The 17,002-nt window shown below is 39.2% G+C and overlaps 1 protein-coding gene across 1 annotated transcript in view; it reads right to left on the bottom strand.

The window, feature by feature from the left end:
* RAB3GAP2 (RAB3 GTPase activating non-catalytic protein subunit 2) overlaps nucleotides 1-17,002 on the bottom strand; it is a gene marked incomplete at its 5' end in the record, with an annotated part of 94,699 nt that overhangs the window by 32,473 nt on the left and 45,224 nt on the right. Inside the window, 8 exons of the mRNA XM_079698564.1 lie at nucleotides 2,419-2,483; nucleotides 2,836-2,918; nucleotides 3,156-3,299; nucleotides 3,870-4,086; nucleotides 6,177-6,316; nucleotides 8,070-8,159; nucleotides 8,283-8,362; nucleotides 9,560-9,708. Coding sequence (XP_079554690.1) covers nucleotides 2,419-2,483; nucleotides 2,836-2,918; nucleotides 3,156-3,299; nucleotides 3,870-4,086; nucleotides 6,177-6,316; nucleotides 8,070-8,159; nucleotides 8,283-8,362; nucleotides 9,560-9,708 — 968 coding nt within the window. The remainder of the gene's footprint in view (nucleotides 1-2,418; nucleotides 2,484-2,835; nucleotides 2,919-3,155; nucleotides 3,300-3,869; nucleotides 4,087-6,176; nucleotides 6,317-8,069; nucleotides 8,160-8,282; nucleotides 8,363-9,559; nucleotides 9,709-17,002) is intronic.

The raw sequence follows: 17,002 nt of genomic DNA, 5'->3' as shown, positions 1-17,002 counted from the left end.
CTGGAAAATGTAATCTGCCTCTGTTCTGTCTACTATTACACAAGCTAGCAGCTGGCTCACTGTCCTATTATTCAGTCTTCCAAAGTCTAAACTGGTTTCTTTTCTCCCTTAACTGTTGTAAAATAATACACAACTTTCACTGTTAGGTTGTCTAGTATTTTTAATAAAATTCATAGCTTCATACAAAATTCAGTAGTAGAGTAAAACAAAAGAAAATCAAGAAGACAGTTTGCAATATGCTGAAGTTTCCCAATTTTGTTGTTCCACGATGTAAGATAAGAAAGATGGTATCAAAATGACAAGAACTGTGTGGGTTATGAGCCTCCTTTCCAGGACCGATGCCCTAAACTGCCTCTCCACATGCCCACCTTCTCACAAGAGTCCCTTTAATAACGGAGGCTGCCCAGAGGAAGATGAGAGCCCATGAGTGCTGTCAGTGGAATGGAAAACTCAATTAAAAGTCAGAGACTTGCCTGTTGTACAATAAAACGATAAACAGCGTTTTTAAAACATGACTGCTGAAGTGAGAGAGTGGCATGGACATATATACACTACCAAATGTAAAACAGATAGCAAGTGGGAAGCAGCCGCATAGCCGGGGGAGATCAGCTCGGTGCTTTGTGACCACCTAGAGGGGTGGGATAGGGAGGGTGGGAGGGAGGGAGACGCAAGAGGGAAGAGATATGGGAACATATGTATATGTATAACTGATTCACTTTGTTATAAAGCAGAAACTAACACACCACTGTAAAGCAATTATACTCCAATAAAGATGTTAAAAAAGAAAAAAGACTGTCACAGTAGAATAAAAGGGATAGAAAGAAATTAGTATTCACTAACTCATCCCACTACTTTAGATGCTGTGCATTATGAAAATGACGTATTTGGTAAGGTCCCTGTTTGAAGGAGCTTAAAAGAGGTAAAGAGGAAAAAGTTGGGGAGCTTGACTAATATACATGAAATAATTAGAAAACAAGTAGAGTCGGTCCTCTGTATCCATGGGTCCTGCATCTGCAGATTCAACCAACCATGGATTGAAAATATTTGGAAAGAAAAAATTCCACAAAGTTCCAAAAAGCAAAACTTGAATTTGCCACACACTTGCAACTACTTCCATTGCACTTACATTGTATTTACAACTGTTTACATAGCACTTACATTGTGTTAGGTATTACAAGTAATCTAGAGAGGATTTAAAGTATACAAGAGGATGTGCATAAGTTATATGCAAATATTACACCATTTTATATAAGGGACTTAAGCATCCTGAGATTTAGGTATCACAGGGGGTCCTGAAATCAATGCCCCTGAGGATACTGAGGGACGATTATAGTCATTAGCTCTCTGGTTCTGATTAAAAGTAGAGTTCAGAGGCATCCATGAGGATTGATGTGTCAGGTAAGAATTTATAGTTAGAACCTGAGCAGCATTATGAGGGACCTGGATAGGAGGAATGGGAGTAATATAATGAATTACCGTATTATAAGCAGGAGCCTGGAAAAGGTAACCAGTCTGACTATATCATGAGAGGCTGAGGCTGTGGAGCAACAAGGCCTCTTCCACAGTAGAAATGCGAATGCCAATTAGTACGAGTATTTTGAGAAGCAATTTATCATCAACTAGTACAGCCAAAGCTCATACCTAGCAATTCCACTCTTACACATGTGCACCAGGAAAAATGTACAAGGATAATCCCACTATCATTGCCGTTAATAGCAAAAAACTAGAAACAAGCTAAATGTCCACTGACAGGAGAGTGAACAAATAAATGGCGGTCACGGAGTGGAATTCCTATAGCACAGTACATGAGTCAACTGCAGCTGCAGGCAGCAACGGGGATGAGTCCCAGAAACACAATGCTGAAGGAATGAAGTAAGTCACAGAAGAAGACAGAGCGTGACTCCATTCATACAAAGTTTAAAAAAGCAGAAAATGCATCAATATGTTTTAAAGGAGCCATACAGAAATGCTGTATCTGTAAAGAAAAGCAAAAGCGAAAGGAACACAGAATTCTGAAGACTGGTTCCCTTAGGGATGGGAGAAGGGGACGGGATGGAGGAGGGGCGTGCACGGCTCTTCAGACTTCCTGGTAACATTCTGTTTCCTAAGGTGGGTGGTCATACACATCGTTGTCTTATTATTATTTAATTTGAATATACGTTATGTATGGGTTTGTTTATATGTATAAAACACATGTGTTTCCGTGTATGGTAATATTACTTAATTTAAAAAAGAAGAAAGAAGAAAAGAAACAATAGAAGCTTCCACATGGGAATATAAAAAAGGGTGAACATGCATGAAAACCAAAGGAAGATTTTAGCTTGTCATGTTTGGAGGGAAATAGGAAAAAAAAGATTTTGTTAAGAAGGATATGTACTAGCTACTCAGCAAGAAAGTCCGTTTATTATATACACTTACTTGTTTTTTGGTTGCAGGGTACTTAATATCGAGAATTAATTCCTTTATTTCTGTTTCAATCAAATCTAGAAAGAAAATTAACCAAAGTAAAATTTTCACTTTTATGACAGTTAAACTTTATTCTGAAAGAAAAAATCATGTATTTGCGATATCAGTCAGTCTAAAGGATTTCTGCGTTCTCTCGGAAAGTACTGTTTTATTGTTACCGATTCTAATACTCCCTCGATGGCACATTTCATCCTCCAGAGTAATTCCAGTAAAAACAACACATGATTACTTGTACCTCACCTCATTCCAAAAACGAGTTGAAGTAGCTCATAAAGGCACTGAAGTGTTCTGATTGTTCCATTTAGAATATTCTATTAATTTTAAAAAATGACATAACAGTTTGCTTCATTTTTATTGAAGGACACCTACCAAGATTGGGAGATTTTGCTTTCAGTAAGGCTCCCAGTTTCTTCACTAAGTGCATGTCCTTGGCTCGTTCACTCTTCTTATCACTAAAACAATAAATACAACAAATTCTTACAGAATGTGGAACTGTTTTCCTTCTAATTCTGACACGCTCCAGATTTCTTTTTCCTTTCTATTCTTCCTATTTAACTTTAAAGGTTATCAGTCTAATCAGAAAAGAGAACAAAATGATAGCTATGAAACAAAGTAAAACAAACAGCAAATAAAGGACCAGGAAAAGTTAGCAGAGGGACATAAGTAAGCTGGCACGTGATACAACTTACCTCAATGCTAAATGGAAAGGGACATTTACTGTTTTCACACTTCCAGACACTGGATCAACCAGACAGATCTGGTAAGTCTGCGGCTGCCAATTCTGACTGGTAATGTTATTTAAGCCCATTATTTTATAGCCAGGATACAGAAGCCTGAGGAAATCACATACCAATATGGTAAAAATCTTAGAGAAAGGAAAAATGTTAAAAGGTGCTATTATTACAGCTTGGGACCCCTACATTATTATCAATTCAGAAGCATCAGTAAGGCAAATAAATACTGATACCAAAAACATAAGTAAAGCAGAACCCAACTAGCAGGGTTCTTATACCTTGTTAAAATGTGCTAGAAAATTAAATGAACACAATCAGGCCTAAGTTGCAGTGGTAAACAAAGCATTCACCTCACTCAACATCATCACCAGGGGAACTGGAAAGAATCTTTCCTTTCGAGCCTCCACAGTGTAAGTAAGGGCTGGGGACAAATAGCAGCACCAAAGCTGACTTTAATTCAGTAGCATATCACAGCCTCTTCAATCAGATTCCTTTGCTATTAAATACTTAATCCTTAATTATATACCAGGCACTCGCAGGAAAAAAACATAAAAGGACATTTCAATTCTCAAACAACTTGTAATCTAATAAGTAGCTTTAATAAAAGCTTTATTTTAACAAAAGCATTCCTTTCTGTAACCAGGAAAAGGCCCGGCGTTTGCAGCTTACCTGCAGTGCTTTCCCACGTTGAAAGCGCCTACTCTAGGGCCCTGCTGTGTGCTCCACACTTCTAAAACGCCCCTCCGCGGTGCATAGATCACAAGGAACTGAGCTACTCGACTTGGACCCTGAGGACTTCCAAAGGGGGAAAAGTCCACCTTTTCTGGCACTCTTTCGTGGAGGTCCTCTACAATTTGGATCCAACCAGTCTGTGCATCTCGATACCCTTGGAGACAGAGGAAAGGAAAGCTACTTAGTTATGTCATCTAGGTTTAGCAGTAGCCTCCTGAAGCACTCTGGGATGTTTCTGGTGGCGGGGCGGGGAGCCTTAAGAAAAGCTGTAAAAGTGCATTATCGGGTGGGATGGAGGGAGACGCAAGAGGAAAGAGATATGGGGACATATGTATATGTATAACTGATTCACTTTGTTATAAAGCAGAAACTAACACACTATTGTGAAGCAATTATACTCCAATAAAGATGTTAAAAAAGTACATTATCTTTGGGCCTCCCTGGTGGCGCAGTGGTTGAGAGTCCGCCTGCCGATGCAGGGGATACGGGTTCGTGTCCCGGTCTGGGAGGATACCATATGCCGCGGAGCGGCTGGGCCCGTGAGCCATGGCCGCTGAGCCTGCGCATCCGGAGCCTGTGCTCCGCAACGGGAGAGGCCACAACAGTGAGAGGCCCGCGTACCGCAAAAAAAAAAAAAAAAAAAAAAGTACATTATCTTTTATTAAGAAATACATTAAACAGAAAAGAAGATAATAATTATGATAAATACTAAATCACCAAGTCTTATTAAAACTTCAGATTTTGCTATATTTGCTTCTGATCACTTTTTTTCTTTAAGAAAAAAACAGTTATCCCGGCTTCGTGAGCACCCTTCCCTCATCTCATCCCCTTTCCTCCCTCTTTTCAAAAAATTCTGGGGAGGTTATCAGGTTCAGACTTAAAAATACAATTAAAATATAAGAAAAAGATCAAATTGGTTCCCTGCTATTCAAGTCCCTTGGTGATGTGCAGACAGAGGGAAAACATGGGCTGCAGAGCGATGGGAAACAGCTCCGGCCTGTGAGAAGAAAGATGCAGCTGACACGTCTTCCACTTGAGGGTGGCCCCTCTGACAGGCAACTGATCCCTCTCTTTCCAAGACAGGGAGGAAAACGACAGACTGCACCAGCTGCAGAAGGACAGGCAACAGTGGCAGCGATAAGATCGCCATAGTGGATCTGGACCGGCTGGTATATATTCTGGAAAAGTCTTGCTGAGAACATACCCTTGATGTTGGTTCAGAAGACAAACACCATTTCAGGGAGAAATGATGTATCTGCAGCATTAAAACCTATTTCTAAAGACACTTAAACATGTGGCAGGTAAACACTGCAGGAATTCTCTGGCAAGAAGGTTAATAGTGGCCTCAGTCTGGCCCTCAAATCCATTATTCCTCACAATGCTAAAAACAGACCAGATTGCACCCAAATTGTGACTTCTAACCAGCAGTCTGAGCTGACATGTTGCTATTCCAGATCACTTCAAACAATGCATTCTTCCCTCTTCCTTGGTCAAGGAGATTTTATTTTACTCAGGTTGACAATGTGCCTAGATATGTTCAAGTCTCCCTTGTAGTTAAGTTTGGCCGTGTGACTAAGTCCTGGCTAATGTATTGTAGAAAAAGCTTGACAAGACTTCAGAAAGTATCTTCAAAGTGGACTAAATTGGCAGTCTTCCTTTCCCCTTCTTCCTTCCTGGGATGCAGATAAGAAGGCTACAGCTTCAGCAGCCATATGAACCATGAGATAACCTTGCATGGGGAAGCTACATGGAAGGAAACTGAGCTGAGGACATCACAGCGACATCATATCAACCCTTGGCTCTACTGTTTGCCACTAAATGCAACTTCTAACTGACAAAGTTACTGAGACACTTAAGTGAACTGACCCAAGCACGTAGATATGGAAGTCAAATGGGAAAAAAATGAATTCTGCTAGGTTTTGCCATCTTAAATCTGAAAGACTTGGCATTCGAGGGGGCAAGAAACTGAATTCAGGAATTGACAATGATGGTGAGAATTGAAAAGAGGTATGTAAGGAAGAGGTTAAAAGTGCCTATGAGTTGGTCAGACTTAAAGGATATATCAGTTAGACTACTGGGTCAAGTGTTGCTGATCTGAGTTTATGGTTTAAACAAACAAACAAAAAGCATAAACGTAAAGAATTAAACACTTTATCAACCAGAAGCTGAAAAAGGATAACACTGTCCAACTGCTGGGCTAGAAAGCAAATTAACTGTTTTTTCTGGATTTTTGTAAGAAAGTACCTTTCCACATGCGTATTGCAATTCCTCTAGCTACGTCCAACAAAATAATTCTGCCAAAATCATCTGTTACTGCTGCCAGCGTGTTACATGGAGACAGACATATACTTTCACCATGGCGTCTGGAATCTGGAAGTCCAAATCTGATATTTGCAAGAAAACAGAAAGCTCAAATCAAAGTGCAATCTAGAAATACATAAAAGAATAATGAAATGCATTAACAAAATAGGCTGAATCTGTTTTTATATAAAGAAATATGAACTTTCTATGGATTAATACCTAATTTATTAACTGATCACACCACATTTTGCAATACAAAGTGCATAAGGAAATTTCTTCTATTACAAAATAAAAACACCTAGGTTTCATTTCAGAGATTTTCTATATAGATATCCACAACCTATTTTCAGAGAGTCTCAAGTACAACTAGATTTCCTTGATTAAATGATACATCATAGGAAACAATACCCTCACAACCAACTAAATTTTAGAATACTCTGTTCCTACACAGGCATCTGTGTAGTTCTGATTTCTGATCTGTTCTCTTTTTTTTTTTTCTAGATATCATATCTTGCTGAGACCAATGCAAGTACAAGAATGTTCCTTCTTCTAAATAGTTATCTGTAAACTGCTCTTGGTCTATTATCAATCTTATTAGAACTGTGAGTAAAATAAAAGTAAAGAGGTACTGAGAAAGGACCAGAAGAGCTCATTTTGAAAAAGCCCCTGAGACAAAGTACTCAAACTTTGTTACATCTATTTGGATGCATAAGGGCCATTTGGCTTATTTCTTGATTCTTGGGTGATCTTAGAAAATGTGATGTGTTATAACATACTTTAAGATGGAAAAAACCCTGGAAGATAATCTTTAATCAATTTTAATAGCAGATAATTAGTTATATCTCTTTAGTTGAAGAACATCTAAAAAAAGGGGGGAGGTTTCTATTTCCCTTTCTATTGGGTAATAAAAAATGATTTAAAAACAGAATCAGGCAAAAATCATACTCACTCCCCACAAAACCTGACAAATCCACTAAATATCCTACAGCACTGCTGAAGCAAGGAAGCACAAGCCAGCATGTTGAAGAGTGCTTGGATACATGGGACCCCCCATTTTTATTTATTTATTTTTTAAAGAAATCACTAAGTCCTTTTTGAGTTTCTACAGCTTAATGACAAACTAAACTTTTTACAGAAAGAAATCCAACAGCTATCAAAAAACCAATTTTCCTGCAACTTAAGCTAAGTGTACAGGTGTTTGTAGAAGAGCACACTCAACACATACACATTGAGCCCCCACGACATGACAGGGAGACAGCTGTGATAAAACAGGCAAAAAACACTGTCCTCGTGGACTTTACATTCTGGTGGAAAAAATTAGTCCCACATTGGGCTTCCTAGGTGGCGCCATGGTTAAGAATCTGCCTGCCAATGCAGGGGACACGGGTTCAAGCCCCGGTCCAGGAAGATCCCACATGCCGCAGAGCAACTAGGCCTGTGCACCACAACTACTGAGCCTGTGCTCTAGAGCCCGTGAGCCACAACTACTGAGCCCACGTGCCACCACTATGGAAGCCCGTGCACCCAGAGCCCATGCTCCGCAACAAGAGAAGCCACCGCAATGAGAAGCCGGAGCACCAGGACAAAGAGCAGCCCCGGCTCACCGCAACTAGAGAAAGCCCGCGTGCAGCAACAAAGACCCAATGCAGCCAAAAATAAATAAATAAAATAAATAAATTTATATATATATATAAAAAAATTAGTCCCACATTAATGACTTTTAGAAGCTCCAAAGACTCAGGAAATCAACAAATCAGCTAAGCACACAGAAAGACCATTAATTCAAGAGCGCATTCCTAAAAATACTAAAATGTGAGAAGAGCATGACAGACTTGCCTTACAGCTAATGGGGTAGCTGGTTCAACCTTGGGTTTTTGCTTCTGGACAGCTTCTTCTTCATGCTTGCTTTTCCAACCAAGCCAACCACTGAAAAGAAAGAAAATTCAGACTAAAACCAGGGCTTCCAGAGTTTTAAACTGCAGACTATCAAAATATAAGTTAAAACCTAGTGAGATGCAAATTAGATCATTTAAATTGTGATGTAATTACCTGGCAGCATTAAATAAAGCAGAAGTGAGTTTACTTGCCACTGCTAGTGCAACATGAGATAATAATGGTTGCGTGCTTCCCTGAAAAACAGAACATTTGAAAGAGAAAACAACAGCTGACAGATAAACAAAATATATTTTCTAAACAAGATGTACCTTAAAAAGGTAGGAGGTAGCAATATAATCAAAAGTTTTAACTCTACAGTTTAAAAGTAAGGGAATCCCCTGGTGGTCCAGTGGTTAGAACTCCGTGCTTCCACTGCAGGGGGCTCGGGTTTGATCCCTGTTTGGGGAACTAAGATATTGCAAGCCATGTGGCACAGCCAATTAAAAAAAGAAAAAAAAAAGTAAAATCACTAGTAGTTTAGTTATCTTTAGGATTTTCCTCTTTAAACTGTAATTAATGAAAAAAATTTAAACTAGGACATTAAAATGGCATTTTTCTACCAGGGCTACTGATTTCTTATCCATATACAACCGGCCCTTTTCCCTCTTTTTTTTTTTTCTTTCCATTTTTTAACCAGTTTTTATTTAGAAATGTTTTATATTATACAAAAAATTTTTTAAGTACAGTTGATTTACAATGTTGTGTTAGTTTCAGGTGTATAGCAAAGTGATTCAGCTATGTGTACATATATATATTTTTTTCTTTTGCAGATTCTTTTCCATTATACGTTATTACAAGATATTGAATATAGTTCCCTGTGCTCTACAGTAGGACCTTGTTATTTATCTATTTTATATATAGGAGTGTGTATATATTTATCCCAAACTCCTAATTTATCCCTCCCCCTTTTTTTTTTTAAATATATTTTTATTAAAGCAAAAAGATGGTTTGAACCATTTTGAGAAGGGTGCTGTTTAAGCGAACAACAGGAGATACCAAATCTAACACCTAATTTTTCCCAATTTTAGGAAGCAATTTTCACCATTTTATCAACTATAGTTGGCGGCTTGCTCTGTCTTTACAATTCCTCATTTACTCAAATCCCTGGTGGGCTGACATCACTAACAACACTAAGCCTCTGATTACTGCACCAATATTTAAAGACAACTCAACTAAGAATTCGGGGCATCAGAAACAAAGAAGGACGCTTGTATTACACTGACTCTAGTACCTTCTCAGTTAATCTAAAGAATTTAGAAGAAAGTGAGTTGAGACTAATTTTAGCTTACATTGAAACTTAGAAATGTAAACTGCTTAATCTTTCTAAGGCTATGTTACCATCCCAATTTGTAGATATGTTGAAAAGTCAAGATCACTGATGAAACACTTACCTCTAAAGCATAGAAGAAGCCCGTAAATGGATTGGACCCTACAGTGATATACTGAGACATGGCGGGTGGGCTGTTTTTAATTGCTGCATTATATCCACCTATATTGGAGGCAGTCTTCATTTGATCAAAAGGGGACAGAGTCATAATACCTAATGATAAAACAGCAATAACAACACATGATTTTAATGAACTGAAATGACATTGTCATTTTAGGTTATTAGATTTTTATTTCAACTCCATTCTAAGATGCTAACTGCTGAGTTTCATTTAACAGACAAAAATCATTTTCAAAAGCTACAAGATCAATGCCATAAGACATTCGTAAGATATTAAAGTTGCCACCTATAATTACTCTAAGCTATAAAATACTACAAAATTTAAATATTAATTTTTTAAACAGATACAAATTCAAATGGTGCAAGATATATATAGAGAGTCCACCAACATCTCCAGGTATTAGTTCACTTCTTCGAGGTAACAACTGAAACAGTTTCTTAGGCTGCTTTCCAGAAATGTTGTATGCACATAAATGTCAGCACACCAAATAAACTGATGTGTGCCTTTTTTTTTTAATTTAATAAAATATCAAGGAGACATGCCTCATTCTTGGAAATCACTCAGAGTATTCCACTGTGTGGCCACGCCATAACTGATCTGACCTTCTGATGGACACTTATGTTGTTTCCCACTTTTTGCCACTACAAATAATGCTGCAACATATATCCTTGATAGATCTGTGCATATCTATATATAAGTCCATTTGTATGGCAAATCCTCATAAACAGAAGTGCAGGCTCAAAGGGGATCTACATTTTTTAAAAAATTGTATCAAGTACTGTGACGTTGTATACTGTAGAGTGCTGCCGACGTACACCCCAACCAAAAAGGTAGGAGAGCATCTGTGCTCCCATATCCTTCCCAACGCAGTGAAAATAAACCCTTTCAAACATCTACTGATACCCTGCAGTCCAGACATCCCCAGGCTTTTAGAATGCAGAGGTAGTGTTCATTTCCTCAAGGCTCTAAGAACAGAAGTAGACAGACTGAATGTTGACGCCCACATGCTGTGTGGGGCAGCAGAGAAGCCAGCGCCATTTAAACGCACCAGGTGGCAGGGAGACAAGGAGGGGGACAGTGAGCTTAGCGATCTAGAAAGTAAAGATCTTGCTAGATTCCAACACATGTGGCCTTGGGCAGCGTCTTCCAACTCGGGTGCTCATGGTACGTGAAGATACCCAGTTGAGAGGTTCCGAACACAAACACACTGCAGAATGGAACATGAGTTATTCTAATTGTCATATGTGTACTGCCTCGACTTTGAATGCAAATGGTCCAAAAAATGCATTGCTCCTGAAGAAGAAGCCTGGTAAAGGAAATGCTTTTAGGGAGTTCATAAGCAAACAGCTTACTGGATTTAGGGATTAAAGTCATCAAATAATCCTTACAAAAGCTGAACTGTTCTGAAAGATTATAATGCCTGTCTCATATTTATGAATGAATTCATGATTCAATATACAAAATGTCTTTACTACATGATTAAAATTGGCGTAAGTTCTGCTTTATTCTACCAGCACATCAAAGGCTGAATGGTGTCACATAGAAACTGAAATTTAAGTTTCAATACTCTCTCTTCATATTCCCACACACTATAGGTGTGAGTATAAACGGCTACAAGCTATCCAGCAAAATGGATCCAAAATTTTAAGTGGATTTATTCTCACCCATTCATAAGAGATGGGTGACCAGTTCTTTCCATCCTTGCCATGAATGATCTCTTCCTTCCCACAATTTAAGTCATCCACTTTTTTTTTCATTATATAGGAAATTCAATAACACTTTGTCATTTCTTATAACTACAGAACTTTCAAGTTATCAGCCAGGTATGACGCAATATCATTTTGAAACATAATAAGTACAATTGACAATCTTTATTAATAATGTCAAATGTAATTTTAAAAATTTTTTATTAGACTACAGTTGATTTATAATGTTGTGTCAGTTTCTGCTGTACAGCAAGGTGAATCAGTTATACATATACATATATCCACTCTTTTTCAGATTCTTTCCCCATCGAGGTCATTACAGAGTATGGAATAGAGTTCCCTGTGCTATACAGTAGGTCCTGATTAGTTATCGATTTTATGTCAGTCCCAATCTCCTCATTTATCCCTCCCCATCCTCCCCGCCACGCTCCGGTAACCATACGTTTGTTTTTCACACCTGTGACTCTTTTTTTTTTGTAAATAAGTTCATTTGTACCATTTTTTTAGATTCTACATATAAGCGATATCATATGATATTTGTCTTTGACTTACTTCACTCAGTAAGGTCATCCACTTTCAATGCCATCCCTTGCATCCTGTCACTATCAACTATATATTTTTTGAAACTTTGATTTTAAGCATACCACCTTTTGACCACCACCTCTTAGCTTTCCATCTTAACTACTCTAGTAATCCCCTGTAATAATTCTACATGTCATTAACAGTTTCGGTACATTACTCCTACCGTTTTCACACTATTTATCCAGCAACTCATGTGATCACTTCGCTTCTTACCTGGTTCTGATTTGTGTTCCATCACAATCACTCTCTTGCACGACTCCCCTGTCCCCCTCTTCCTCCACGTACTCACCCGGCTCAATCTCACCCTTGGTTGACCTAAACTTTCTGCATTCTCTGCTGTCTGCACCAAAAGAGCTGATCATTGTCAGAGAAGAACGATACACCTGAGTTTTAGCGTAAGGGCCACAAACAAATGGGCGTACAACACCAGCCCCAAATCCTACTGTCTTTCTCTGCCCCTCTACCCTCCCATGCCCAAATCTCTTGAAATCTGTTCACAGAAGAAACCAGGCTGTTGGACACTAATTTCCTACAGTCTAGATTTTGCTGACTGCATCCCTGTGGTATTATTTAACATTCTCTCCTGCTCTCTATATTGTGGCAAATTGGTGGGCTCTAGAGGACTGTTGTCTTTTGCTTCACCAATTTTAGCATTATTTTTCATTGATTTAAGGTAAATGAAGACATAGCACATATACAGCCCCTCTTTTTCCTCCCATATTCTTCCAATATAACCATATCTCAATTTTTAAATTAAATTCACACTCTGTTCTCATTATAAAGAACTCACTGCTGAGACAAGTTGCCTACTGTAATGACACTGCCTTAGATGTGAATTTTTCTTTTCTGGATTTATTACTACCTTGTCATTTAGGGTTTTCCCTGAACAACTGAGGCCTTTCCACACTTTCAAACACCTTACAGTTCTTCTTAATATAAATTTCCATAAAGTCAAACTCACTGGATAATTTTCTAGGTCTATTATACTGGCTAAAGAAGGCCTCTTTGACAAAATGATATTTGAACAGACACCTGAACGAAGTGAGAGAGAGAGCCACGTGACTAGCTGGGTAAAACCTTCCAAGCAGAAAGGGCAACAATTACAAAGACTCCAAAGTGGGAGGATGCTTGGTGTATTTGAGGATCAGTAAGGAGATCAGCATGGTGGAACAGGGCAGTGAGGAGGGGAGAGTTCTACAGGAGATGAAGTCAAAAGGTACCATAAACCAGACAATGTCAGGCCTTGGATGCCACCGTAAGGCCGTTGGGTTTTATCAGGATTAAGATGGGAAGCCACTATAAGGTTGTGAGCAGAGAAGTGACAAAAATATGACTTATATTCCAAAAGGATCACGTTAGCTGCTAAGTGGTGAACAGATTTCAGAGATCAGAGAAAGGAAGCAGAAAGACCAGTTAAGATTTTTTTCTCCTCAATAGTTCAGGCAGGAGACAATGGTGGCATGGACTACTGTGCTGCCAACAATGGAGAAGAGACTCGGTCAGATTCAGGATCTACTGTGGGGGTAGGAGAGACGAAGGTGGACTGGATGAGGAGTGTGAGAAAAGGAGAACAGTCAAGGACGCCTCAAAAGCTTTTGGTGTGGGTGAAAGCAGACGAAGACGAGAGAGAAGAACGAAGGAGGACCAAGTGTGAGGAGAGGAAATCAAGAATTCTGTTTGGGATCTGTTAAGTTTGGATACCCGGGGGAAATGTTCAGTAGTTGGAAAATGAGGAAGAAGTTTAGTGAAGAGGTCAGGACTGGAGTCAAAATGGAGATGCTGTGAGTTGATTTCCTGTTCTTATGTTTCTGAGTTTTGAAAGTAGGGGGTGGAAATATTTATTCTTAAACGTACCCCAATCTGGCTTTCATCCTCGCCATTCCACTTAAAACTTCTCAGATCAGAGTCAATGAAGAGGTAGCTCTATGTTGTCAAATCCAATGGACCTTCTCCTTTCTTGAATTCTATGACGCATTCCACAGTTAACCATTCCCTCCCAAATTTATATGGATAATCGGGACCCCTCTCCTGACCTTATGACTCGTATATCCAACTGTCTACTTGGCATCGCCATTTCAATGTCTGATTGTGTCAGAAGTTAACCTGTAAAAAACACAACTCTCCACCTGTCCACTCAAATCTCTGCCTTCTATGCACATTTCAGCCATAGCCTGATCATCCAATCAGCTGCTTAAACTTAAAAGCTAAGAAGTCTTTGACTATTTTCCTTTTCTCGTTTCTAATACCCATCCCTTAGCAAGTGCAAATACATCTCCAACCTGTCTACTTCTCTCTAGCACCACTGCTTCCTCCCTAGACAAAGTCCTCATTCTCTCTTATTGCAACAAACTCCTTGCTGGTCTTCTCTGTATTCTGTAAGCCTCTCTCTAAAGAGCAGTCAGAGGGATATTTTTAAATATCCCCTACTTAGACTCCATCAATGACGTCCGCTGCATTTAGAATAAAACCCGTACTCCTCACACCTATGTGAGCTGACCCCAGTCTACATCTCCAACCTTACCTGGTCCCATTTCCCCCTCACTGTTCAATCAAGTCACATCAACCTCCCTTCTGTTTCTTTAAGCCTCCAGTCTTCCATCTCCCCCCACCCCGGGCCTCTATCTCGGCTTCTTCCCATCCTGCATGTCTCAGGAGAGGCCTCTGCTCACCAGTCTACCCAGAGTCCCCTCTTCCTTTACTTCTGTCATAACCCTCTGCTTATTTTTGTCATGATGCTTACTAACATTTCGTCATTACCCTATTTATTCATTTGGTTTAATTGTTTATTTTTTGTCTCCCCAGGACGTACGCTTCATCAGGGCAGGGGTACTGTCAGCCTTGTATTTCTAGCACCAATATTAGTGCCAGGGGATGTAACAGGTATTCATTCATTTCTTTGTTGAATGAATTAGTCAGACCTCTACATAAAGATGTACACAGAATAAAGCTCATGGCACCTTTTCTTTTTTCATTTTGTAGGCTGGGAGATAAATGAATAGAATAATAGTTTCTATCCAATCATTTCTCCTAGCCTGTCTCAATGTTCCAAAGTTTAATTAACAGAACAGGGAAGTCGCCCTGAACTGAACTCAACACTTTGGAATTTCACACATTTTTATGGTAGCAAAAAGTAAAGACAAACGAATGTCTACCAACAAGGTGCTTATTACAGATTATAGGCAGACCTCGGAAATATTGCAGGTTCAATTCCAGACCACTGAAATAAAGGAAATATCACAGCAAAGTGAGTCAATGAATATTCTGGTTTCCCAGTGCAAGTAAAAATTATGGTTATACTATACTGTAGTCTGTTAAGTGTGCAATAGTATGATGTCTAAAAAAACAACATACTTACCTTAATTTAAAAATACTTTATTGCTAAAAATTGCTAACCATCATCTGAGCCTTCAGCAACTCATGATATTTTGCTGGTAGAGGGGTTGAAATATTTCAAGAATTACCAAAATATGACACAGAGACACGAAGTGAGCAAATCCTTTTGGAAAAATGGCACCAACAGACCTGCTTAATACAGGGTTTGTAAAAAAGCAGTATCTGTGACACGCAATAAAGCAAAGCAAAACAAAAAAAGGTCTACCTGTATTCTGTACCAGAAATGCAACAATACACAAAGATATGCGTGTCAGGTATCTTCTGTTCCCCCCCTCTGGATTCACACTCCTTCCTTCTCTCCCTGCTGGCCCCAAGGAGCCAGTGTGTGCATATTATTAGCCCAGACTTCAAGTTGGGTTCAGACAATGGGAAGTCTCACCAGGACATCAAAGACAGAAAGGAGAACGAAGACAGGATATCTATTTCCTTGTGACCACTGGCCAAAAGCCATCCTGCTCTTAAGGCGCTGATTCTACTCATTATCTCCAATGAGCAGAATTTAGGCCTAGGAGTGGTTAACAGCTGCACTGCTAATCAGCCCGCAAGACGCTGTACTATCCTTTGTGGTTCTCCTATACCACATCTGTATAAGTAGTTTCTCTGCAAATAAAACCTCTTTCAATTATCCTATTTCAAGGATGCCATCTGTCTTCTACTAGGACTCTGAGAAAATGTATATTTAGCAAAACTTTTGTGAAAGCCTCTTTGTAATATGTCGATTGGAAAAGGGCTACAATGTAGTTGTCGTGATAGAACCCTTTTAATGAAGACATATCTCTGCATAACCATACACATATTACACTTGCACTTACACACGTCTGTGAGGATGTTTACCACAAAGCCAATGGTGAGTATCTCTAGACTGTAGGATTTACAGTCCTTTTTTCTTTATATTTTTATGTACTATTTGAAAATTTTAACAAGCATATACTATACTATTAAACAGAAAAAAACAGGTATATATTTTAAAATAGCATTTCCTTCTTCTCCACACCCATTTCTACTCTTAATTTAGATGCCCATTACTTCTTACCAAGATTATTATAGCTTCCTTTACTGCACCTAGTTTCTAGTCTGGACCCCTACATTGCAACCTCTAAACTTCCACCAAAGTGATTTTTCCAACAGCCTAAGTGATAATACCATTCTCTTGTTCAGAATTCTTCAGTGACTCTCAACGTGGCGAGGAGAAAGATATAAGTTCCTCCCATAGTATACTAGCCCTTCAGAATCTGACTCCTAGTTAGAGACTGGCCTCGCCTGGGCCAGTCTTCATTGTCTTTCCTGCACACAAGGCACTAGTACCTGTTGGCTAGAGCGCCTCACCCACGCTTGTTCTCTTGGTCAAGTCCTACTCATTTTTTCCGTCTCAGATTGAAGTCAACCTCCTGTTCCCTGATTCCCTTGGTGCTGGGGGCTTCTCCTCTGCTCCCACTACAGCCGGTCCCCTTGTCTACTATGACACCCATCATGCTGTGGCACCGTATTGTTTTCACATGTTTCTCCCAACTAGCCTCATGCTTCCTGACAGCAGAGACCCACGCCTTTCCACCTCTGCATTCCCGATAACCTAAGACAGTATGCCTTCAAATACTGGCTGCAAGAAAAAATCTGCTTTTCTCTATATTTTGCTGGTCTACAAGTTACATTTGTAGAAGACTGATCTATCTGGTAATTATATGAATTAAACTCATCTGTATAAAAT

Source organism: Hyperoodon ampullatus (assembly GCF_949752795.1).
Source record: "Hyperoodon ampullatus genome assembly, chromosome: 2".
NCBI classification, from domain to species: domain Eukaryota; kingdom Metazoa; phylum Chordata; class Mammalia; order Artiodactyla; family Ziphiidae; genus Hyperoodon; species Hyperoodon ampullatus.
The sequence above is the reverse complement of the archived record's forward strand: the minus strand, read 5'-3'. Positions and strand labels throughout refer to the sequence as shown.